This window comes from Cnephaeus nilssonii (assembly GCF_951640355.1).
Source record: "Cnephaeus nilssonii genome assembly, chromosome: 3".
Taxonomy (NCBI): domain Eukaryota; kingdom Metazoa; phylum Chordata; class Mammalia; order Chiroptera; family Vespertilionidae; genus Cnephaeus; species Cnephaeus nilssonii.
The window spans coordinates 9,041,903-9,067,046 of record NC_137074.1 but is presented as its reverse complement, the minus strand read 5'-3'; the positions used below and the strand labels follow the sequence as shown (position 1 = coordinate 9,067,046).

The 25,144-nt window shown below is 57.6% G+C and overlaps 1 protein-coding gene across 2 annotated transcripts in view; it reads right to left on the bottom strand.

The window, feature by feature from the left end:
* COL18A1 (collagen type XVIII alpha 1 chain) overlaps positions 1-25,144 on the bottom strand; it is an 82,215-nt gene that overhangs the window by 11,855 nt on the left and 45,216 nt on the right. For both annotated transcript variants that reach the window (XM_079766358.1, XM_079766357.1), the window contains 23 exons: positions 24,363-24,907; positions 18,053-18,142; positions 17,128-17,187; positions 14,686-14,815; positions 11,169-11,230; positions 10,682-10,801; positions 10,288-10,314; positions 8,921-8,983; positions 8,744-8,830; positions 8,290-8,343; positions 7,968-8,126; positions 7,072-7,134; positions 6,074-6,100; positions 4,930-5,070; positions 4,282-4,344; positions 3,286-3,312; positions 2,332-2,367; positions 1,774-1,845; positions 1,393-1,428; positions 1,072-1,164; positions 517-546; positions 407-433; positions 74-136 (listed from right to left, as the gene is read on the bottom strand). In XM_079766358.1, the coding sequence (XP_079622484.1) occupies positions 74-136; positions 407-433; positions 517-546; positions 1,072-1,164; positions 1,393-1,428; positions 1,774-1,845; positions 2,332-2,367; positions 3,286-3,312; positions 4,282-4,344; positions 4,930-5,070; positions 6,074-6,100; positions 7,072-7,134; positions 7,968-8,126; positions 8,290-8,343; positions 8,744-8,830; positions 8,921-8,983; positions 10,288-10,314; positions 10,682-10,801; positions 11,169-11,230; positions 14,686-14,815; positions 17,128-17,187; positions 18,053-18,142; positions 24,363-24,907 (2,075 nt within the window). The remainder of the gene's footprint in view (positions 1-73; positions 137-406; positions 434-516; positions 547-1,071; positions 1,165-1,392; positions 1,429-1,773; positions 1,846-2,331; positions 2,368-3,285; positions 3,313-4,281; positions 4,345-4,929; positions 5,071-6,073; positions 6,101-7,071; positions 7,135-7,967; positions 8,127-8,289; positions 8,344-8,743; positions 8,831-8,920; positions 8,984-10,287; positions 10,315-10,681; positions 10,802-11,168; positions 11,231-14,685; positions 14,816-17,127; positions 17,188-18,052; positions 18,143-24,362; positions 24,908-25,144) is intronic.

The window sequence follows — 25,144 nt, the reverse complement described above, 5'->3', positions numbered from 1 at the left end:
TGGGGGGACCAGGACTGCCCCTCAGGGTTCACAGAGCGGGCCATCCCTGAGCAGATGACATCCAACTCCTCACCTTGGGTCCCGGGGGGCCCTGCTGGCCTCTGAAGCCCATGTCTCCCTTCGGCCCAGCTGGTCCCTGCAGGGAGACAGGCGGGAATGAAAGGCGGCTGGAGCGAACAGTCCCCGTGACAGCCACTCACGCTCTCTCTCAGCATGGCTGCGCGGGAGGCACCTGCCTCGTGGTCCTGATCAGTTACAGGCCCGAGACCCCATGCTAGACCCCGGGGCTCCTGCTAAGGGGTCAGAAGGTTCCTCAGCCTAGCGGGCGCCCAGCCTGCATTGGGGTTCCTCACAACATGGAAACCCTGCTCCCTGCCAGGGCGGGGGTGGGGCTGAGGCTACTTACGGGGAGGCCTGCGTACCCCGGCTGGCCCTGTGGGATAAAGCAACAGTGTCACGGGGGATGCCGACCGGCGCGGTGCAGCCAGACCGCGTTCCAGGCAGGGCGGCACGTACCTTGACTCCATGGGTCACGGACACTGCTCTCTGTCACCGAGGCGGCAGAAACACAAAACCATGAAAAGAAAACCACGTTTACAATTACAATCCCGCTCTCATCACTGTCACAAGACAAACAGGACAACTCTAGAAGTCAAACATGGGACAAAGTTTTGCTTTCAGCCATCCTGGCTTGTGCCTCTAGGTCCCTCAGAGGAGAAGTGAAGCCACTTCTGGGAGCCGCCTCCTGGTCTGGAGAACCGTCCAGTCCTCTGGGACCAGTGCCCCCGCCTCCCCAGCTGTGCGATGGGGGCCGGAGGGGGCAACTCAGCCTCCGGAGGGGGTGCAACTCAGAGGGGGATGCTGGAAGGCCTGGATTCGACAACGAGAAACCCCGCAGAACCAAGACTGGAAACCCCGATGTCCTTGGGGGTCATCCTATGGGGGGAGGGCTGCTGGCTCTGACCAACATCCTCCTACATTGGAATCAGAGCGTGGCCCTGGCAGTTGGGGGTCAACCCTGTACTGGGGGGGTCCAGGCAGAGCATGTGCCCACCCATGCAGTGTCCTTACGTCCTGCTCCTCCGACACGTAGACGACGGGCCCCGGGAGTCCAGGGGGCCCGGGGGGCCCTGGCAGGCCCACTCCATCCTTCCCTGGGTCACCCTGGAAGAAGAAGCCTGTGTCCAGTGCTTGGGTCGCTTGTAGGGGTAGAATTGTGTTTCAGGGGCTCTGGCTGGGACCCCAGAGCTGACAGGGTGTGAGGAGAGCCCTCAGATTTGTGGGTCTTCACCCCAAGTCTCTAAGAACAGGTGGGGCAGAGGGCAGCCTCCCACATGCATGCACCCACCACCCCACCTGTGCACCCAAGCCCCCCTCCCCCCCACCACTCACTTTCTCTCCCTGAGTTCCTTTTTCTCCTTTTGGTCCCTGCAGAGACAGGAAGAAAATGTTTCATTATAAACAGACCCCGAGCCACCCTCCCCCACCCCAGGACACCCCGGATGTCTGGGACCCGCTTTGAATGAGGTATGGAGAGTTCTTTCACTGACCAACTGGCCGGGGTTGGGGGAGGGAGCAGGGTGGTAGATGAGCCAGGCAACCACAGGAAACTCCCTCAGGCAGCCTGGACTCCCAACTCATCCCAGAGAGTGGAGTCTCCAGGCCCCTTGGCACGCAGAGAACTAAGTTGGGGGACCGCCTGAGAGACACACCGGAGTGCCAGCTCTCACTTTCAGGGTATCACCCCCCTGGCAGCCCTGGGTGGTCACCTACCTGGGCTCCAGCTACGCCCTCTTTGCCGGGAAGGCCAGGAAACCCAGGGGGTCCGTCTGCACCGACTTCTCCCTGAAAGGACACGAGGAGCAGACCATGCGTCAGACACGGCCCAGTGAGCCGGTGTGGGGGAGGTGACAGGCTGGGGCGCAGTCTCCTGGAAACACTTAGGGGTCAGGAGGGCAGGAGGGGGCTGGGGGCCAGGGGTTGGAGGAGGGTCAGAGGACACGTGTGGTTCCCATGATTTCTGCGGCAGAGCCAGTAAGCAACAGGCAAGTCTAGGGGAGAGGGGGTGAAGTGGAGGTAAGTGCCCTTGGGACTTAAATTCTGAGGACTGAAGTCAGGGTCGAGACGGCACGGGATGAACCAGGGGGGGAGTGGGAGAATGATATGATGCTGGGCCGGGCCTGGAGGGGAGGAGCCTTTCACTGAGGCTGCGAGGGGACTGGGCCGATGAGGCCAAAGGAGCCAATGGGCGCAGGCCAAGGACCCCTTCCTGCCCCCAGACCAGGGCTAATAGAGATCGCCAATTTCCAGGACCCGAGGGAAGGTTCTTACCTTGGACCCTGGTGGGCCAGCTATTCCAGGATCCCCCTAAATTGGATGAAGAGGTTCTGTGAGGGTAGTGTTGGGTGGGCCCAACCCCGTGGCGACATCCACCCGCCCCCGGAGAAAGGTAAGAAAGGGTTAGTTATTCAGGTAGCTTCTCACACTGCTCCCCTCCCCCAGCTCAGAGCTGAGTGTCCAGGGGACACTGAGCACCGTGTGCAGGGACTTTGCGGCCGGCACGGCTGAGGGTTGGCCACATGCTAAAGGCACACGCCTGGGGCTGTCCTGGAGGCCAGGCCATGATGTTGTTCTATGAGATGGCTTCATTTTTTACAACTTAATCTAATAGGTATGTACTTCTAAAAACTCAACTTTTGAAATGTCCCAAAGTTTTGCAAATCAAAGCAAAACATTCTGGAAGAAAGAGGTGGAATAGCAGGGGCTGATCCCACAGTGGGCCCCCCACACCTTAGAGGCCTTCGGGGAGTGAGCAGGAGCACAGAGCAGCCCAAGGGGCAACCCCTCCTGGGGCCCCTCTAGCCCTCATCACTCATGGCGGGGAGGGGGGGGGCAACCGCCTCAGAGGGGCAGGTGTCCTTCAGGGATAGGCTGGAGAGCAGAGAGAAAGCAGGAGGAGGGAAGACGAGGTGGGGGAAGGCCCAAGAGAAGCCCCCAGGGTCTCCGGGGCACCATCTGCTGCCCTGGAGGCTGTAGGGGTTCCCCCCGAAGCCCCTTTTCTCCCCAAGTCAGCACATACTTCCGATGTGTGAGGCCAGGGATCTCAGGTCACGCGGCTTTAGAAAGATGGACCAAACCCCCACCACACCCCAACACGCAGGCTCTGGGTTGGAGTGAGTGACCATTGTCTCCACATTTCCCATGATGACCCGAGGTGAGAAGTGGTAACTAACTCCTGGCTGGGCGGAGTGCGGCGGGAGCATCGCTCACTAATCTCGTGCTTACCTTGGCTCCAGGCTTGCCGGGCGCTCCCTGTGGGGGCAGAGAGGGAAGAGGCCCTCAGAGCCTGGCTCTCCTGGGAGTTTCTCCCTCCCACAAGGAAACAAGCCCTTCCCAGAACTACCCGCTCCCAACAAAACAGAAAAAAAAAAAAATCAAGTTTGTCAAGAGGAGCCAGCACCCCACCCTTAAAATCCCACCAAGAGGGTGGTTTGTCCTTGACACCATCTAGGGCCCCGCAGCCATGACACCAACTAGTTGCAGTGGGTGTGCCAGGACCCGTGCCAGCCCCCCAGGAACATTAGCTCAGACCACCCCAACACAAGTAAATTTGCATTTTATTTAACTAAGAATAAGGGCATGAACTTAAAAATAAGCGCTGTGACCACTGAGGGTCTCCATCACCTCACCTCTGAGGCCTGAAACAGTCCCACAGACCCCTCTAAAGGTCAAAGGGCCTTGGAGCTGCATGCTTGGGCCTGGAAGCCTGAAAGAGGGGACCTGTGCCCCCAGACCTCGCTGCCCCTGCCCACGGGATCCTCCCCACCTCTGTGTCACAGCAACGATTCTCACCTCCTGGCTCACACCTCACCTGAGCCAGGGCAGCGAATTGCTACTGACAAGGACTGAGATGTTCTAATACACAGACGGCGAGGCGCTGAGCCGATGGGACAGCTGTCCCAGCTGACTATGGACGTGGTGTCTGTCCGGCCGCTCCCTCTAGCTGAGACGGCCGGGGCGCTAAGCAGGAGAACTCAGTGACTGAGATTTCGCAGGAAGGAGCATCTTTCAGGGCTCATTCCACCCCGCACTCATTCATCTCGACCACCAGGGCATGTTCCCACGTGGGAGAGCCTCCAGGGTGGACGGTACCCCAGACTCAGCTCGTCTCACTGGCTCTGCAGTGCTGCTCTTGGTCCCCACTCAGGCCTGTCCCAGGGATGCCCCTCCCCCAGGTGCCCCTGCACCCCAGAGCTGACCAAGCCTGTTCACAGGCAGTACCTGCAGCCCATCAGCGCCTCGGGATGTCAACCAGAAGGGTCCCCCGGAGCCTTCCATGTCATCCTGGAAAACATAGTGACTCGAGTCTGTGTGTCTTCTTAAAGAAAGAGACTCTCTCTGAGGCCGGCCACTGGCTCAAGGCAGAGATCCGGCCATGGCTGAGTGGGGCGGACACCAAGGGCCTGGTCGCCTGGCAGCAGCCTTCCTCATCCTCGAATAAGAAGGGTCTGGCTGGGGCAGGGACCTGCTGGATGGGGGCCCGTTCACAGAGCCTCGTAAGTTTAGGTCATTCATTCTTGTTCCGCGCGTGTGCCAGGGACCTGGCTGTGTGATGGCGCTCAGTTTCTGCTTTTGTCTCCCTGCAGCAGCCCTTCAGCATCACTCGTGGGACATGGTCCCCGAGCAGAGACCATTTGAGCCTGTTCCTTCTCAGCGGCCATGGCTCCACCATGAGGCACTGTCCAGGCAGTGATGGGACTCAGGAGACACACCCACACTCACTGCCAACCAGCCCATTCTGCTGAGCCTGCCCAACCGCTCACAGCTCATACGTGGAGACTCTACTACGGGCGGTCAGTGTGGGATGATGGGAGGGAGCCGTGGGGCACAGACCGAGGCTTTCGGGGGCCAGGAGCAGCTGGTACTCACAAACCCTGGGGGAAGTCCTGGTCCTGGAGGCCCGGGGGGCCCTGGAGGTCCTGGTGGTCCTGCTGGTCCTGCTGGTCCGGGGGCTCCTGCCAAGCCGTTCTCTCCAGGAGCACCCATGGGACCGGGGTCTCCCTTGCTTCCCTGCACAGGTGGGGAGAGAATGTCATCACTCTGGGCCATCAGGGTGGGTGTCAGCTGAACCCTGAGGCAGTCACTGTGTCCCCAACAAGCCTATGTTTCTTACAAAGCTTTTTACAAATCTGCAAGGCCATAGAGATAGAGAATGTTCCATGAAGCAAGCAAACCCTACTGCATCTCTCTTCTGAATTTATGAGAGGATTCCATCCACTTAAAAATGAAATAACTGAGATGTTCATTCCAGGGGAGTGAGACACTCGATGCTCATGGTTTGGGGTGCACCGTGCACAGAGCATGCTGCACAGCTGGGGCTGGTGGGGATGGAGAGCCAGGGGGTGCTGTGGCAGGTGAGGGGGAAGGGTGCTGCTGGAAGGAGCCCAGGGAGGAGGCAGGGGGGCTTGGAGTGAGTCTGGAAGGCCTGGTACCCCATTACCACTGCAGAGGTTGGTGTGGGGGTGGGTGGGACGGGACATGAGGCACAGCCTAAGGGAGGAGCAAGAGCCAGGACGCAGGTACAATGTGGGGTTCCAGTCTCAGACACAGACCTACTGCTCAGAGCTTGAGGATCCCAAGGGTCAGGCAGGAGCCCAGTGCAAGAGAGAAGGACACTGGGACCCAAGACAGGGAGGCCCTTGTGCCAGTCCAAAGCTGGACACAGTGCTGCCCCCTTGTGGCCACCTGACCCCTGAGCTCAGTTTCCTCACCTGTACTAGTAAATGGAGATGTCCAGATTTGGGACCGGCTGTGAAGGACACTCCAAGCCCACTGGTACACAAGGGCACAAGTGTGACCACTGCCCTATGCTGGCAGCACGCCCTGCCTACTGGCAGGAGGGCACCTTTCTCTGGCCCAGACAGTCCTGACCACAGCAGGATGGACAGAGCCCATGATCAGCACCAAGGACAGCTCCCTGGCTCCTGAGCCTGCCTGCCCACTCCTGTGCCCTCGTGGGGGGCGGGGGCTACTTCCACCCAGCGGCCAATCCCGATCTGGAAGTCTATCTTACCTTAGGTCCTGGGGTGCCCACTTTGCCCTGCAGGAAAAATAATTACTATTACAAACAGACCAGTGAGCAGCCAAAAAGAGAAAAGCACGCAGGGTTTCATTCGTTTATCCCGGCCCACAAGGCCACTATTTTCCCATTTCTGTGGACTTACTCACTGGTGATTTTCCTCTCTTCTGGACCTGGGAGCTGGGATGCCTAGCTGCTGCTCCCACAAGACGTGCATCTAAGACTCCAAGTGCCCCTCTTGGCCCGGGTGTACCTCTCTGGCTGTTCCCACCATTGCCTGTTTCAGGTGGGGACACAGGCCCCAGGGGAGGCTCGGCCGTGGGGGCCAGTACTGAACCACTGCTGAGAGCCCGTCCCACAACTGTGTGCCAAGTAGCGAATGCCCAGGAGAGGCCTTCTAGCTCAGGTGGCCAAAGCGAGGAGCTCTGAGCAGAGGGGTTCTCTTAACATTCACCCCCTCGGCTGAGCCCAAAGAAGCCATGTGCTCACAGAAGGTGCCACATGGAAGTGTCTTCAAATGGCTGCGGGTTGGCACTCCACCCAGCCCCGCATTCATTCGCAGAAAACCAGAAGGAAACCACAACCCCAATTAGAGGTTTGTGCAGCCTTGAAAATTTCTCCATTACCGATGCAACCGCAATTGAAACTTGAAATAAAATGTCCAAATCAAAGGAAGTGTTAATATTCTTTAAAAAAATTAGTCCAATTGTCAGAGAAAGTAGTAACGAGGCCCTGAATGTTCACACAAGCCCCAGCTAGCCGCGGCTCTGAGCAAACTCGGGGAGCTGGGCCCCCGCTGTTGCACTGTGATGACTGGTGATGGAGGCTGCCTGTTGGAGTAAAGCCACCCACAACCTTGGGTGTTGCCACCTTATGGCATTTCTCCTCATGAAGTCACCAGGGCCAAACCCCACACCCCGGGTTTGGTCACCCTCTGGCCACACTATGGCTGCAGGACACACCCACCCCGGACACCTGGACAAGTGACTTACGAGGCTGCCTTTCTGGCCGGCCTCTCCTGGGCGCCCGTCTTTTCCTGGGGCTCCCGGAGGTCCCTAAAGGAGAGAAAGCAGAGTGTGGGGCTGGAAAGAGGTGGGTTAGCAGATGATCTGGGTGTCCACAGATTTCCTGAGGATCCAGGACACACCCAAACCCCGTGGCTCACAGTAACCCCACAGTAACACAGGTCAGGAAGCTCATGCTGCTCCACTCAGATTTTAAATTTCTTTCCTTTTTTTTTGAATTGCTGGTCAAATTGAGGAGCCTCTGGACCCCTGGTGAGGGGGCTGCCTCACCCACGATGTTGGGGCGGACTCTCACTGAAGTGGGAGGGCGAGCTGTCAATAGGATGACTCCACACCTGGTGAATTACGCATCCAGAGCACGTTATCCAGTGGAAACCAGGCTCCGCACACCTGGTTTCTGAGACCTGATTGCAATAGTGGCATCTGTGGGCATCACCAGGACACTGTATTTGTTCCCAGTGCCAGGAGCAGGGGAGTAGCCGGGCTCCGAGACCCCTGTGAATGGTGAGTTGGCCAAACATGGGCCCCTCACAGCCCCCGGTCCTCGGGCAGTGGGGCCCAACCTGATCCCATGAGAATCACCCCTGAAACAACTTCTGTGAAGTCGGCTGCCCACTGAGGGACAGAGAGGTGACTGGCATTGCATGCGGTCACCCGGCGGGTCAGGGCCCAGAACCATCAGGTTCCTCCCCACCGAGAGTGGGGATACCTCCCTCCTTGAGGACTCAGTGGTGAGGACGGAGGAGTAGAGGCGGTGAGGGAAGCTCCTGCTCAGACAGGAAGAGGCCCTCATATTAGTGTTCCCCCACATTCCCAGCCGACCCTGATGGGGACAAGGGCAGCTGAGGGGAGGCAGGTCTTACTGGGGGGCCGGGGATCCCAGGGTGTCCATCCCGCCCAGGCACACCAGGAAGGCCTGCGGGTCCTGGGATGACGGAGCTGTTCACCCCGAATCGGCCTGGCTCTCCGGGAAGGCCTGGGACGCCTGGGGGCCCAGGGGGGCCAGGGAAACCTCTTGGGCCCTGGACACAGAAAAATAGAAGTCATGCACACAGCATCTGCCAAAGGACAGCACCCCTCCCCGCCACATCGCCCTTCTCCCCGATCTCCCATCCCTTCTCCCCGCCCCCCCCCCCCGCCCCCGGCCACTTGTGCACGGAGACACCCAGGCCGAGGGACACTCACCCGAAGGCTCTCCAGGTCACCGCTGAACCCGGACCCCTCCATGTCGATGAAGGTCTGAGGGAAACAACAGACGCCCGTCACCCGGAGCCCTGACCTGTCCCCCCGGCCCAGCCCTGCCTGCAATCTGGGGAGGCCCACCCACCCCTGCACTATGCTGTCCCCTAGCACTTCCCATCTCACCACCAGGGAAAGACGGGAAGCAGAGAGAGAGTGAATACCCTGCCCTCTCCACTGAGTGAAAGAAGCTTGAAGGAGGCCCTTCTGAGGCCCAGAACCACCGGGAGGGCCCCTGCCCGACTCCCTGGGCACCATAGGCCCGGACACCTGACTGCCCTGGGCCCAGACACCCCCAGGAAGGCTGGCTCCAGATCTGAGGCCAAGTAGGGGATGAGAGGGTCCCTCCTCTGGGACAGCGGGTGGACCCCGTGGTGGAAGAGGCCCGTGCAGGACTCACCAGCTTGTCGTGTCGGAAGGAGGGTCCTGGTGGCCCCGGAGGTCCTTGGGGTCCTGGGGGTCCTCTTGGCCCCACCCCAGGATCCCCCTGGGAACAGAAGATGCCCGGTCACACCTGGGAGCACAGCCCTGCTATGGATCAGGGGTCCACCCACAGCCCCAGCCAGGTTGGACTCACCTTCTCACCCTTGGGGCCCACGTCTCCTGGGGTTCCCGGGAAGCCCTGCGGGCCTACGTCACCCTGGAAGACACAGGCAGGCAGCTTAGGCAGGGAGAAGGCCTCTCTGTCCCATCACGTCTGAGCCACAGGCGTGCAGCTTTGTGGCTGTGAGCCCTGGATGTCTGCTCCCGCTCACAGCACCGAGCACCGAGCAGCAAGGAGGAGCAGAGCTGAGCCTGAGCTGGGACCGCAGGTGGGCACTTCTGACCCTGGGGGTTCCTGAGGCTCTGCCCGTGACCCCGCCTTACAGACAGCACCTGGAAGAACCTGCAGAGCTGCCTGCAGCATGCTGGTCATCCACTGGAGCGTGGGCGCTCTGCCCCTTGTGCGGGTTCGTGCCATGCGCGCACAACCGTTCCTGTCCGGGTTGGTCATGCACCACTCCCTTCTGCCTGCTGCCCTTTGCCCGTCTGTTGCTTCCCAAATCTTTATTGGTGATGACTCTCTTGTGTCATTTTATTGTGTTTTTTTGGGACGAATATTTGTTGTTTTTTTAAAATCCAAACGAAGAATTTTAAGATAAAAACTACATGGATTGAGACGGCAACTAACGTATCTGTAACTAACACCTGCAAATAACCGTCTTCTGCTCCGTGTGTGTGCTGCCTCTGACCGCGGGCAGCCTTTCGTTTCTCTGTTATGCACTTTTTCCCTCTAAGGATTTGGAAGCTATACCTTTCCCCCCGCCCTTTTTTACCCCTGGTAATTAGCCTAAACATCTCAATATATACACATAACTTTATTATTATTTTTTAATCCTCACCAGAGGCTATCTCCCCATTGATTTTTAGAGAGAGTGGAAGGGAGGGGGAGAGACAGAGAGAAACATTAATGTGAAAGAGACACATTGATTGGTTGCCTCCTGCACATGCCCCAACCAGGGCCAGGGATCGAGCCTGCCAACTGAGGTATGTGCCCTTGACCAGAATCAAAACCCGGACCCTTCAGTCTGGAGGCTGATACTCTATCTACTGAGTCATACCAGCCAGGGCATCTATACTAACAAAAGCATAATATGCTAATTAGACCAGACATCCCTCCGGATGACCTTCCAGACGACGCTAGGGCTGCGAGGGCCGAACCCCTTGCACAAATTTTGTGCATCGAGCCTCTAGTAACTTTATACTTTTCTACCAAGAGGTATACTTGTGTGTGTTTTTTTAACTTGTATTTTCTTAACAAAGTTAAGTTGCATTTTCTAAATGGCTTCATTTTGAAATCTCTTCACCGTGTTGAGCCTGAGGAGCGTCTCAGGATAAAAAGTGCTGAGGGTCTGACACGAATGTCACAGGTAATAGGCGGCTCAGAGAGAAAAGCACACTTACGGGTCTTCCGTCCTCCCCAGGGTCGCCCTGGAACAGGCGAGAGAAGCGGTTAGTGATGGACTCGCGGGCTCTGGCCCCACCCCACCTGGCGTGGAATCGGACCTGGGCTGCACACCTCCACAGACCTGACTCCCATGGCAGAGCGGTCTGTGTGGGAGTGAAGCACCTCCCACCCAGCGTCTGACCACCTTCGTCCGCGGTGGGCTGGCCTCAGCTGGCTCTGCCCGCAGCCTCCCGGACACCCTCCCGCTCTCCCACAGGGAGGGGAGCAGCCCACACAGTGCCTACCATCCTGGGGTCTCCAGGGTCCACTGGTCTGCCCGATCAGCCGCACCCTCTCCCCTTCCTGCCTGAGCCCCCACCCCAGCGGGACCAAGGAGAAATGTGTACTCACTGGCTCACCGTCCCTTCCAGGGGCGCCATCCTTCCCTGGTGGCCCCGCGGGTCCAGGGGGCCCCTGCGGCCCAGGGACAGCCCGTGCATGGGGGCTCTGCACCACTGAGCCTGCGAGACCCTGGGAGAAGGAGGAGAGGGCAAGGTTGGGGGGCCACACACACGCTTACCTGCCCACCCCACCACACTCCTGTGTCCTGGGCTGGGTCAGTGCCACACAGAGACTCAGGGTGGACACACACAGGGGACACGAACAAGCATGGACATGCACAGGGTTCGGGTTGGTGACACTGACAGGGGCCTGCCCAGTTGTCCCCTATCCCTGCCCACATGCTCCTCGTGCTCTGGCCAGAGCCTCCCAGCCGTGCCCACCTGGTGCCAGGCGTAGGGACACAGAGGAAGGGTATGGGCTCAGAATTCGGCCGGGTCACCAGTGAGGGGACCAGAGGGACCGACTACTCTGGGGCCCCCATGGTTCTGGGCCTCACCTCTTCCAGGACATCGCTTCTGTCCCAGGTGATGACTGTACTTGAGCCAGGAAGGGTCTGAGCTGGGGGTGGGGGACAGAGGTCAGGCCCTGAATGTGGCCCAGCCTCTGCCCTCAGCTCACGCTCCCCTCCAGGGCCGCCCGTCACCCCTAAGCACACACTCCAGTTCTCTCTCTCTTACACTCACTCTTCACACTCACACGCACACTCCACTTCTCTCTCTCACACTCACACACACACACACCACTTCTCTCTCACTCACTGTTACACACTCATGGTTATACACACACACTTTACTTCTCTCTCACACTACTGTTACTCATACACACTCCACTTCTCTCATACTCACTGTTACACACACACACACACACACACACACACACACACACACTCTACTTCTCTCACACTCGCTATTACACACACACACACACACACACACACACACACACACACACACTGTACTTCTCTCGCCAAGCCCCTAGAGAATCCCCTGCATAATCATGACCCTTCCCCCTGAATGCCACATCTCCCAAGAACGAGTACGTTCTCGAACAACCTGATGGTCTCATTGGGGAAACAGCACTGTCACATACAGTGACCTAAGGCAGCCGGATTCAGGATTCCCACTGCCCAGTGGTGTCCTGTGTGACTTCTTCTTGGGAAGTGGTGACAGTGGGGAAACCAGGCCCCTCCAAGGATCCTGCCCAGAGGCCAACTCTGGCGCAATCAGCCCTGCCTGAGCTGCGCACGTCCCAGAGCTGTGCACGCACCGACCGCCCCGCAGAGAGGAGCGCCCCAGGCCAACGCCGTGCGTGTGTGTGTGTGTGTGTGTGTGTGTGTGTGTGTGTCCGTTCCCCATCACCCCTGCTCTTTGCTTCTCCCATTTGTCAATTTCCTCACTAGCTGCAGGGTGGGCTCCTTACCCTCTGTGCTTGACACGTAATTTGTGGGTGAATTTTGAGACTGTTCCCCAAAACCTTTCACCCAATCATTCCAGCATCACAGAGTCAATTAGCAAACACAGGGCTCGTGCTGGGCTGAAATGTCCCGGGCACTTGGTGACCTGCAGAGGCCCCGTCTTCTGAGGGAAGTTCAGAGGCGCATCCGACCCTCCTGGGGTTTGATCGGCCCAGGGACAGCCTAGCAGCAGAGCTGGGGGACCGGGTGGATTTGAGGCCCTTCATCCCACTGTGGACCCGACGGCTCCCGAGGGAGCTCTCACTGCCATGGCTGCACAGCATCACCCGTGTGCAGAGCTCTGGGGGGCTCCTGTCCTGTTCCCAGCAGAAACCGAAGCTGCACCCATGTGTGGGCATCTCCCACCACCCCCACCCCCTGCTCTGCTCAGAGCCCTGCCTCCTGGCCCAGGTGGATGCCGCCCAAGCAGCCCTGACGCCCCACCCGTGGGACCCACTGAGTCACACGTCAGCCAGGAGGGCTGCCCAGCCCCTTCCCCGATGGTGTGGGGTGGAAACCTCCCAGGATGCATTCTAAGAACTAGTGTGATTTAAGGCAAATTTAAAAGCCCTGCCTACGCGAACATTTAAAATGGAAAAACCATCACTAAGAGAAGAGGAAAGGAAGACCTCCGTACAGGGAGGGGGACTGTGTTTCTGGGTCAGGAGACTCCGTGTTCTTTCTTCTTTCTTTAGACTCGGTATTCTTGAGCTGTCCCGGCCCCTCCCCCAATACCGATTTGTGGGTTCAACGGCATTCCAACCCAATCCCCAGCAGTCTGTTCTTAAAAACACACACTGACAAACTGATTCTGAAATCATAAGAAAAGGCACAGGACAGAGAACAGCAAAGCGGTTGTGTCAAGAACGGGCAGATCGGGGAAACAATAAACAATAAGGACCTGATCTCGGGCCTCCGCACAAGGCCGCATACACACTGGCAGTGTGTCCCACTGTCAGGACAGACAGACCCACGGACACAGGGGAGTCCAGAGACACAGGCCCACACAGACAGACGGCAGCTGGCACTCGGCAAAGGCCCCAAGGCAGCTTGCGGGGAGGAAGGACACGCGTTTTGATAAATGGAGCTAGAAAAACTGAACCTGTGTAAGCAAGAAAATAAAAGAACTGAGATCCACACTTTATGCCCAGACGGCCCCCGGACACACCGGACAGTGAGGCGGGGGCTGGGCTGCCCCGTGGCCCAGGTGGGCGTGCGCCCCTCACTCAGAACTCCTGAGGGGCCAGGCGCTCCGCCCACCTTGCCCATCCTGCCTGCGCCTGGGGAAGCACGTCCCCGACAGACGCCACACGCACCACATCCTCAGCCTCTGAGGGAAGATCCTGGGGGACTGCGGACGGTTCCCACTCATCCGTTCTTTTCCGTTTCTAATTTGGCTGCACTGACCATGTATCATTTTATTAACTTAAAAAGCAATCAGTGCTTTTGTTCTAAGTGAAAAAGGTCTATATGCTTTTCTAAAACCTCGACATAAATGTGCAGACAGAACTGGACAGAGTCCCCTTGAGATTCCCATTCCCTGGTTATTCAGCCGGACACGCATCCAGGCACCGCTGTGAGAGGTGATTGGCAGGTGACTGATTAGCGGACTTAAACGCAGGGAGGTTATTCTGGAAATTTGGGGTATGACCCGATCATTACCCAATGTCCCACAACAGGAGAGGAAGGCAGGAGAGGTGAGGCAGACGGGGCCCCGAGGAGGAGCTGAGGAATGTGGGCGACCTCTGGAACCCGAGAACGGTCCCCGGCTGACAGAGTGAAGCACCTGACTCTCCATCCTGCCACCGCAGCGAGCCGGCCTCCCCGGGCCTCCTGCAGGGAAGCAGCCCTGCCCACCGCTTTCAGCCCCAGCTCCGAGCAGGACTCCTACCTGCAGAGCCCTGAGGCGGACATGGCGCGGCTGGATCTGTGGCAGTTGGTTGTGACGCAGCAATGAACCATGACACGCTCCGTTTCCCATGCATTCCGGGCACTCTGCCCCTGCTCCACAGGCCTGTGCTTGTGTACTCCCTCGGCCAGCGCACCTCCCAGGCCGCCAGGGGACGTCCCCGGCCCCCCCCCCCCCGCCCCCGTGCTGATCCCAGGGTGGACCCATCTCACAGAGGCTCTGGGCAGAGAAATCTCTGCCCTCACAACCTACTCTCATGTCCCCTAGCAACCCCCTGGCCCCCAGGCTGAGCAGTGGCATGGCACTCTGGTAGCACACTCCAGACAGTGCCACAAATACCCCAGAAATAAGACACAAGAAACAATCCCTGGGAAAGAGAAGGACGTGTCCCAGCAGCCGCTCTGCCCGATTTCTCCTGGGGCAGCTTATTCCCACAGGTGGCCCCGCATGTGCCAAGGTGAGGGGGCAGGGCAGGTGCTGACCACTCCCCAGTCTGGGGGCTACGTCTGCGATGGACAGGAGACCATCACCCACCACACACACGTGCACATAGCACTAACACGCACATATACCACGAACACACACACCACGAACATGCACAGCACTAACACGCACAGCACTAACACGCACACACACCCACAAGAGCTTTACCTCCCAATATAGACACAGTGGTTTGTTCCTCGATTTCTTCTGTTCTGGAATCTTCTGAGTGGCTGCCTCCAGCCAAGGGAGGAGAAGTGACCGGGGGAGCCTCGGGGGGACTGGGTTTTAGGGGTGCTCCCTGGCAAGGTGAGAGGGGGAAGACGGCTCCGTTAGTCAGCAAACTTGGACGTCCTGTGAATGTGTGTGCTGGCAAATGTCAGGTTTAGGTTTACTAGTATGCGGTTTATAAAATAACAACTTTCTAGACTCTCAGAAAGACAAGAAGCCATCAGGACTTCGTCTCAGGCAGGAGGTTCAGGGCCCTCCAGAGCTATTTGCTTCTAAATAGCCTGTGGGGTGGGGTCCCCTTGCCAGGTAGCCCCACCCGGAGAGCCCAGGAAGTGGCTGAACTCCCCAGGCCCACCGACTTCCCCATGCGAGGGAGGGACCAGCACCCACTCCCCGGGCTCAGGGCTCAGGGCGGCAACTCGGGGACACTCCAGGGCCCACACCTTCCCGTGGGCCCCACGGAGAAGGGCCGTGGTCAGCACTGTCACCGATGCCCTTGGGGGGGGATCCGGTAGTTCACTGCACACGCTGGTGTGGCTGTGGCGTGTCCTTGGCGAGGGCCCCACCTGGCACTCCATGGCTGGGTGACTGCCACCCACCCCGCCCGGAGGGCATAGGGCCACTCTGCTCTGAAAACCGGTCTTCCCTGTTCCCAGAGGCACCATGGAGTCGAGAACGTGGGTGCAAGTGGATGTTCAAATACGCAGGCAAGACACTTCCTGTAGCCGGCCACCCCCATTTGGCATGAACTCTCTGGGAACCCTGTGTGTGGGTGATGGTCACCCTGGGAGTCTTGTCTGAGTGCTCCCCCCAACCCCCACCCCGTCAGGCAGGCAAGCAGCAGCCAAAGCCGGGACACCAGGCCTTCCCTGTGGCTGGGACCGCCACCTGGACCAGGCCCGCCCACCCCAGAGAGGCTTCTGCCCAGTCCCTCGGATGGTCCACAACCTCGCTCATCAGTGGCCTGCTAGTGGGCATAGCCAGGGACAGGCTGTGGGCTCAGGGTCAACCTGTCTAAATAGGGACCCCATTTTTGGTCTTTGACCCTCCAGGCCAGCGGTTGCCAATAGGTCTGTGAGGTCCAAAAGGTTGGCGACTGCTGGTTTAAGGAAACCTTTGGAGCAGCGGTCACCAACCGGTGGTTTGCGGATCACTGGTGGTCCATGAGGTCTGAAAGGTTGGCGACCGCTGCTCCAGGCTATTAAGCGGATGGATCACGCGAATTCTCGCTTCAAATTACGCGGTGTTTTACAAAGTATCATTAAAAAGCTATTAGCTTTTAAGGTAATAAATAACTTCAAAATGCAACAGGTATTTAATCTTAAAGCGTGCCTTTAACATTTATGTAAAACGTTTTTTGTACTCATTCCATAGAAACTTATCTGGCCACTGGGTAAAGCTAGCGATAAAACTACTGGTCCGCAATGTGTTAAGAGAGGCCACCAAGCTGTGGCATTTCACGCTGTGGTCCCAGCACAGCTCACACACCATGGCTTTGTGGGGTCACTGCATCCCCAGTGGCTGGTGTGTGGCCCAGGCACCCGGGTAGAGATAGGAGCCTGGCGGGCAAAAGCGCGCGATCTCCAATCCAGCCGTGTCCGTGAGGCTTAGTGGCAGAGGGACACACAGGCAGCCTGGCTCTTGGGGGGCTATTTTGGGCCACCACCCACTGACCCATGTCCAGGAGCCAACCATGCAGGTGGGCGAGCCACCTGCCCCACCTCCACCCTGGCAAGGCCAAGGGTCCTGAGCCCCACCTGGGGGAGGGTGCTGACCGTCCATCCCAGGGCAGCTCAGCACGCCTCCTGTTATGCCCTGGATGCCCGAGCCCTGGAGCAGACAGCGTGAGACAGATGATGGGAGCGGAGGGGCCCAGCCCCTTTCACGTCCCTGAGACACACTCCCTCCGGCGTGTGGTATCAGGCAGCGGGAGCTGGGAAACTCACTGAGCTGGCCTCGTGCTGCCCTGCATGGCTTTCCCCTTCTCTGATTTACTCTCTAGTCCCTTGGGGCCCTACCAGCCAATGGAAAGGCACAATCAGGAAGTCAAGGTCACCTGAGGGACTCAAGGAGCATGTAGAATTAGAAAAACGGATTTTCTAATGAGAGGGAGCATGGCTCCCTAGCCGGTCTGGTTCAGTGGATAGAGCGTTGGCCTGTGGACTGGGGGGTCCCAGGTTTGATTCCAGTCAAGGGCACATGCCTGGGTTGCGGGCAAGGTCCAATGTGCAGGAGGCAGCCAATCAATTATTTCCTCTCATCATTGATGTTTCTATCTCTCTCTTCCTCTCTAAAGTCAATAAAAATATATTAAAAAAAACACAGAGGGAACATGGCCCAGGCTGGGATGGGGCCCTGGGCGGAGACCCTGCTGGCACTCACCTCTTCCTTGTTGAGAAGCTCCGGGTTCTCCGCCAGCCCACTTCCGAAGTCCCCTGACGCCTGCGGGTTTACAGAAAAGGAAGAAGCTGGCGACTAGAGCAAACCAGGCAGGTCCCGCCTATCTCAGACCCATTCCAGGCCCGGGCGGGAGGGAGAGCGGAGACGGGGAGGCGGGGGGGGGGGGGTGGGTGGCAGGAGGGGGGGGCTTTGTGGTCACCAGGAGGGTGCTGGCCCTCCAAGGTGTCAGCCGGTCATTGGTGAGGCATGCCCGGTCAGACCCATTAGAACGACCCATTGGAAATCAATTAGGCTCCAGGCCAGACACACAGAGAACCATAAAGAAGCATGTTCCTTTCTTCCCACATGTCATCCTGTACCCGGGTCACTGTCCTGGGAAACGGCCCAGAGGCTTATCAGCGCACAGGCCACACGGTGGACATGGAACAGAACAGAAGGCAGCTGAGGGGCCAGGACCAGACGACCTCACTCTGTTCACAGCTGTGTCTACAGAGGCAGGTTTGTGGCCTGGAGCCTCCCCCAGGACACGGCTTTCTTCCTATCTGTCCACACCCAAGAACAGGGGGGTGTGCCTCCTTGGGTCCCACCTGATTGTGTGCACGCACACTCACACCCCTGACACACGTTTGCGGTGCTGACTATCAACTATCACCCCCTGGCTGTCCTGGGGCCAGTGTCCGGCCAGCATTCACTGTGCGTTCCACGTGTGTTTTGAGTGGAGAGTTCCAGGGAAGGCGAGGCTATAGGGCAACTGAAAATGTACCAGGTTCCTGGTACCTGAGATGGCATCTTTCAGAGAGACCTTTCTAGTCCCATCACTTTGGGGTTCCTGGGGTGAAGGTTGGCCCCTGCTGGCTGGGGCTCTCCTCCCACAGAGTGAGGGTGGGGGTGGAGGAGGGAGACTCACCCCGTCATCATCATCGTCGTCATCGTCCTCCAGGCAGTGCATGGGGCTCACCTGGGGGTCACTGCGCACCCTCAGCTCCGCGATCATCCCCTACGCAGAGGGAGAGAGGGGTCACGGGTGGTCCCGAGGCAGGCGGCAGGGGCACAGAGAGACTCTGACTCACGGAGCCTGGCAGCATGAGGTCAGAACTTCAGGTGACATAAACCAGCGTGAGAGGGGCCCTGCTCTGGGTCAGGCCAGTGCTGCTCCTGGGAAAACCTCAGGCGCAGCAGGACACAGAGTTGGATTAACTGGTCGGAATCCAGGTCTTTAATCTCTTTGCAACGTCACCTTTTAAAACAAGTGAGAAGCGGAGGACAAAACAGCCCACAGCGACGGGAGCAAGCTCTTGGTTCTCTGTGCACATGGGCCACTCAGTTTCACCTGTTCACTCACTCATTCATTTACTCACTCACTCACCCTCTCCATCCCTCCCCACACAGGCTCCCTCACATGCTCTCAGCCCTGCACCGGGCACCAGAGCACCAGGACACGGCGGTGAACAGGGCCCTGCCATCTTAAGGCTTAGTGTGGATCTCAGAGGCAATCATGCCCAGGTAAGAAAAAGATGAGGTGTGTCCCTGAAAGTGGTGCCCCTGAGGGATATGAGGCAGGTGGCACTGGGTGGGGGAAGGCCGGGAGGGCAGCAGACACAGGTGGGGCAATGTCCTGAACTAGGAGTACAGAGGGTCTACCCTGTGGAGAGGACATGGGGCACCTACTCAGTAGGAGGCCCTGAGCATGAGGCTGGAAGCAGCCAGTTGGGGACAGCACAGATGACGAGGACCCAACCCTGGCTGCACTGGGGCCTTCTCTGGTCTCCAAAGGGTAGAGGAGCAGGGGAGGCACCAAGTGCAGTGTCTGGATCTCAGCGGACTTCTCGGAGCCAAGTAGGTGAAGCTGGGGCCCAGTGGCCTCCAGAGCCAACGGGGCGCCTACACACCCAGGAGGATCCTGTGCCTGTGACATATGATGTCCCGGGACACGGCACAAGCAGGCTCTGCTGTGCACTGCGAGTTCCGTCTTCGATGCCACCTCCTAAAAGGTTCCCCTACCTGGAAATCTGGAGTGTTCTCAGAGCTTTCTCTAGCATTTTCTGTTTTCTACTTAACATCTTTTAAAATATATATATATTTTTTTATTGACTTTTTACAGAGAAGAAGGGAGAGTTAGAAACATCGATGAGAGAGAAACATCGATCAGCTGCCTTCTGCACACCCCCCACTGGGGATGTGCCCGCAACCAAGGTACATGCCCTTGACCGGAATCGAACCTGGGACCCCTGAGTCCACAGGCCGATGCTCTATCCACTGAGCCAAACTGGTCAGGGCAGTTTTCTACTTAACATCTTGACCCACTGGGATTCACTTCAGTGCAATTTTTCCTAAACAGAGACCATAAAGAAGCATGTTCCTTCCTTTCCACGTGTCATCCTGTTCCCGGGTCCCTGTCCTGGGAAACGGCCCAGAGGCTTATCAGCGCACCGGCCACATGGCGGGCACGGAGCAAACAGAAGGCAGCTGTTCAGTTCTAAGAAGCACATTTTAACCACCCTTCAATAGAAGGCCTAGGTCAGAGGTCAGCGGACATTCTCTGGAAAGGGCCAGTTGGTCAGTATGTCCAGGCCTTTGTCACAAGGACTGTGTTGTACCAGGAAATCGACCAGGACAGTATGTAAAAGATGGGGCATGGCTGTCCAACCAAACTTTTGGGACACCAAACGTTTTACATCATAAGACTTTCACGTGTCACAAATATTCTTTTTTTCCTAGCCATTTAAGCATGGGAGGCCGGCTAGCTTACAGGCTGTATGAACACGGGTGGCAGGCTGGCCCTGTCCGAGGGCCAGTGCAGACTCCAGCCTAGGTCATTCTGTTTATTCCTCCAAATGCCCTTCGGACTCCCTTTATCAGCTGACCCTTGAGCTTATGACCTTCCGATTCTGTACCAACAAGGGACATGTGACCACAAACCACCAAACACCCAGCTGAGCCCTCACCTGGAGCTCCACTCATCTTTCTTGGCTCCACTCAGGCTGCCTCCTCCAGGAAGTACCCCTGGACTCCCTCCCCAGGCCGGTTAGCCTCTCTGGAGGCCAGTTCTGCTTGACTCCATGTTCCCCCACCCACCTCCACTGCTGACGATGAGGCTTGTGGGACAGTGTATCTGTGTGTGTGTGTGTGTGTGTGTGTGTACACATACATGCATGTGTGTTATGTGGATATGTGCACGCATGTGGGCACGGGTGTAGGGAAGGCACACACCCAAGTGTCCACCACCACCCAGGCTCTAAGGGTACCATCACCCAAAGGAAGTGTAGGCCAGTCTGGACTTAAAATTGCGGGGTCAGCCTCTGGGGTCAGCAGCAGCATCACATTTGAGATGCAAACTGTTGGCCCACAAGCCCTGCTGAGGGAGGGGTAGGGAGAACCCCAGGTGACAGTCACCCAGATTGAGAACTTAAAGAGACGGCAAGAGGGGCCAGATGTTAAAATTCTGGAATGCCCCTTGGTGGCGCTTTGTGTGTGAGGGTTGGGCAGGGGTGCTTCTGGCAGGTAGGGGGTCAGGGTGCTATATGTCCCCCATTCACTGACCCTGCCTGCGAGGCTCGGAGCCTCTGAGAGACCAGGCCCACGAAGGCCTGAATGACGAGGGCAGAAAAGCTCAGGTCCCAGCCGCGGCTGGGGCTGGCAACTTCCCAAGGACCGAGTTAGTTGGGGAAGACATCACTGGTGCAAAAGTCACAAGAGCCACTGCAAATATTGAACAGACTTAGAACCACGTTAGGAAATCCAGAGATGTCGTTAATAAAGATGATTTAAGCTATGTCCTGCCACTGCTACCCCACGGGCTACATGTCTTAAAGATGCGTGTGACGATCAAAACCCTACACTGTGAGAGCATGTCACTGAGGTTGCTGGTGTTGGGGCTGCCTCCCTGGGACCCCGAGTATCCTCTGGGGATGGCTTCTGACCCACCCCTTCTGCCCCTGCCTGTAGGGCATATACTGCCAGGCAGTGGGACCAGATAAGCCTGGATGGAGGGGGGAGAGCGATGACGCAGAACTCCCAGGCCTGCCTCACCCCCATCTCCCAGCCCTCCCTCCTCTGCTGGCCTGGTCCCTTGTCACCCACCCCAGCCACAGCTGTGACCAGGCCACACCCTCACCACCCCTTTTCCTTGTACTTCAGACCATCTCACTAAGATCCTGCCAGACTCCCTATCTACATCAGCATCTGGCTGCCTCGAGGTTCCTCCCGGTGGGGTCACACAGGGACTTGTTCCTCCATTACAAACACCTTTTCTGCCCTCCATTCCACGGAGTCAGGACATCGCATGGTGGCTGTGGCACTGTGTCTGCGTTATATCCATGTACGCCACTTCCCATGAGTGACAGGGTTCCAAGCGTTTGGTCAGCATGACCTGGGGGGCCCCAGCACCCCCTTGGTCAGGAGTGTGGCCATGGTAGGGGGAGGTCTGTGGGGGTTGGAGATGCTCACACCCTCCCTGTTGCTCCGCGCCATCCTCGGTGTCCAGCCTGCCCCGGTGGCCCAAGCCCAGGTGGCCGGTGGGCAAGCTCTTGGCTTCCGTGGGCCAAGCGCTGGTGTATGTAATACAGCCAACAAAGCTGCAGGTGAGCAACGGTGACAATGTCCGCACTTCTCACTGAATACCTCACGGAGTGACCGCGGGATGTGCCAGGAACAGGTCAGGCCCGCCCCGCCCGCCTGGAGGCTGCGGACAAGGGTCCAAGGGATTCGAGGGCAGTTCGTCTGACAACAGACACTGAGGCCGAGACAGAACCATAAAGGAAACCCCCGACTAAGAGGAAGGTGGCATCACCAAGAAGCAAACAGGGAATGAGCAAATGGGGACACTTTCCCCAAAGAGCAAGGCCGCGAAGAAAATGTGAGCAGAGCATCTGAACCGGTAAAAAATGGACAGGTACATTGACACTGAACAAGAGTCGCACGTAGCATGTTAACAAGCAAAACACCGTAATGATTGCGTGGAACAAACCGCGTCCAAGGGAAATTTATAACCAAATCTGACAAGAAGAATAGACCTGAAAAGACCAAGGAGGTTCCAGAATTTTCTGTCAGGAGAAAAGAATAAAGGTTCTGTAAGGAGCCACGGGGACCCGTCGGGAGGACGCCCCTGAGCTTTCGTTTCTGCCGAATCATATAAATCACTCGACGTGAGTGATTCTTTCCTAAGAATCTCAAGGCGAACGTCTGAAACACCTTGTACTCATCAATCTCGTCAGACAGCGGGCTGCTCCTCTCACCGAGCTGGAATCTGACCAGAAACCCACACAGAACACGCCTGGAACTTCGCGTCTGCGCAGACATAGGAGTCAGGCCTCGCCTGGACTGAACGTGGCACAGCGGACAGGAGGCAGGGCCACAACCAGAGCCAAACAGCAGCCTTAAACTCCCCACTTCTGTCTGTCTAACCTCAAAGACCTGGCCAGGATGCAAAGTCATAGGAGTCTTCCCTGGGCCAGATTAAACCACACAAACACTTTAAATATCCCAATGGTCTTTAACCAGTTCACTGCCATGATATTTTGAATTTAATTAAAAAGGTCCACTACTTGCATCTATAGATGCTTATTATGGCATACAAATGGTTAAAAAATGCAAGATAAAAAGGCAAATGACAGCCCAAGCTGGCTTGGCTCAGTGGATAGAGCGTTGGCCTGCGGACTGAAGGGTCCCAGGTTCGATTCCCGTCAAGGGCACATGCCCAGGTTGTGGGTTCGATCCTCAGTAGGGGGTGTGCAGGAGGCAGTCGATCAATGATTCTCTCCCATCATTGATGTTTCTAACTCTCTCTGCCACTCCCTTCCTCTCTGAAATCAATACTATATATATATACTTTAAAAAGGCAAATGACAAACTGGGAAATAATATTTGCAGCACACAAAACAAAGGACAGGTTTCTTTCATATGTAAAGAGTTTGTAAAAACCAATAGGAAATGGCGTGAACCCATCAAAACAGAAATGCAAAGAACATGAACAGGCCAGTCACAAAGGAAGAAATACAAATAGCCAATAGACGCGTGAAAAGAATCAAAGACTGTCTTCACTCACAACAAGAAACGCCCATTAAAACCCGCAGGTGCAGCTTGCTTTCGCATCCAACTGGCAGCCATGTTTTTGCACAAATGACGGACGTGTGGCCCTGGCCAGGCCTGGGGGGAAGCCCCTCCCTGAGCACCCCGAGCCCTAGGCAGCCCCCATCTCCGGCAGCACACGGTCAGTTTTCAGTTAGACCGGCAAAGACATATGGAACAATGGCATACTTTTCCGTCTAGAAATGCCCGGGAGGTCACACAACAAACAGCCAGCGAACACAGCCCCTCCCGGGATGAGACGTCCCTCTGTGACGCCTTCCAGTTAATCATGTTTGAGGATCAAAATGAAAACACAAAGCGGCCCAGTTTGGTACCAAAGTCCTGCTGGCCCCCAGACCCCACGGGTGAAAGTTTCTGCCAAGGGTGAAAGGCCAGCTTTCAGAACCCGAATCGCCAGGACTTAGAACAACTTTCATCAAGCAGCTCTTGTCTGGGTAATAATTAACTTTCTGTCCCCTGGAGCCGTCCCCCGTCAGCACACACAGGGACCCCTGTGCGGGGCGTGCCAGCTGCAGACCGGCTGTAATGTTAGAATTGAGTCAGCTCGAACCAAGGGTGCCCACGCCGGGTTCCAGCTAAAGGTTCCAAGTATAGGGGCCAAGGGCTTGGGACAAAGAACCCACCCAAGTTCTGGTGTTGGCCGCCCCCCAGATGAAGGCCGGGGTCCGGCCCAGGGAGTGGGGACCTCCTGGGGACACAGTGGAGACAGCACTGCTGGGGAAGTCCTGCCCACGGCGCTCTGAGTGGGCCGCTGAGCAGTTTGGTAAAATAACAACAGCACAATTGATGCTGGCACTGGGCATGAAGCCCCGGCCCGGCCCAGCGGGTGTGCAGTGTGCATGGGGTACAGCTTATCCCCAGAAGGGCCCATGCCTGCTTCTACCCTCTGCTGCTGCCATCTTAAAATTCTTAATTAGGGATCCCGGGGTCTTTCGCTTGTCTCGTGTAGATGGTGGCAGTTAGAAAGATGGTCCCAAGGGGGCCTCAGAGAGACCCCAAGGGGCCAGAGCACCAGGGAATCAGGGAATAAGCACGTTGGGGCCAGGCAAACCCTGGGGCCTGAAGCCAGGTAGGGACCGATGGCCACTCCCCCAGGACTGGTCCAGTCCTCAAGCAGCAGCCACAGTTACCTGGAACTTGTCGGGGTCCGCTTCTCCGGCCTGAGCCACGAAGAAGCCGGAGCCGGGCTCCAGCTCCAGGCCGCGTGGGGACCGTGCCAAGGACACCCCCTGGATCTTCTCGCAGTCCACAAAGAGCGTCACGGAGTCACCGTCCACACTGAGGGCAAAGCGCGTCCACTGGCCGGTGAAGGCGGGCAGGGCAAAGCTGGCAGCTGTGCGTGTCCGGGCCGCGCCCGGCTCGGTGTACAGGAGCTGGATGTGCTGTTGGCCGTCACTCACGCCCGACAGCTTCACGCCCACGGAGACCACTGCCTGGGCTGCATCCGTGATGGCGAACAGCACCCCCGGGGCCTCGGTGGCCGGCTGCACGTGGAAGAACAGCGAGAAGTCACGGAAGAACGGGCTGGGGAAGTGGTACCGGGCCACCTGGCCGCTGTTGGCGTCTGGACCGAAGACGTAGGCTGGTCCCACGTCGGGGTCATCAATCCGGGTGACCTGCTGGGGCGGGGGATCCCCGAGCAGCTGGAGGAGCCCCACCTCTGTGACCACTCTCTCTGTGAAGAGGAAAAAGACACCTTGTGAGGCTGCGTGCAGAGCACAAAGGGGAAACCGAGTCATGCACCTGGCACCTGCTCTGCTCCTCTGGGCTCTGCTGGCCGGGGAGGTGGATGGATACCCCACCTTATTCAGACACACGCTGGGCCAGAACATGGTGGCCATAAACCTATAAACCATCCTCTCAACAAGCTTACAGGCCCGGGGGCAGTGGGGTGGGGTGGGGAGCAGGACGC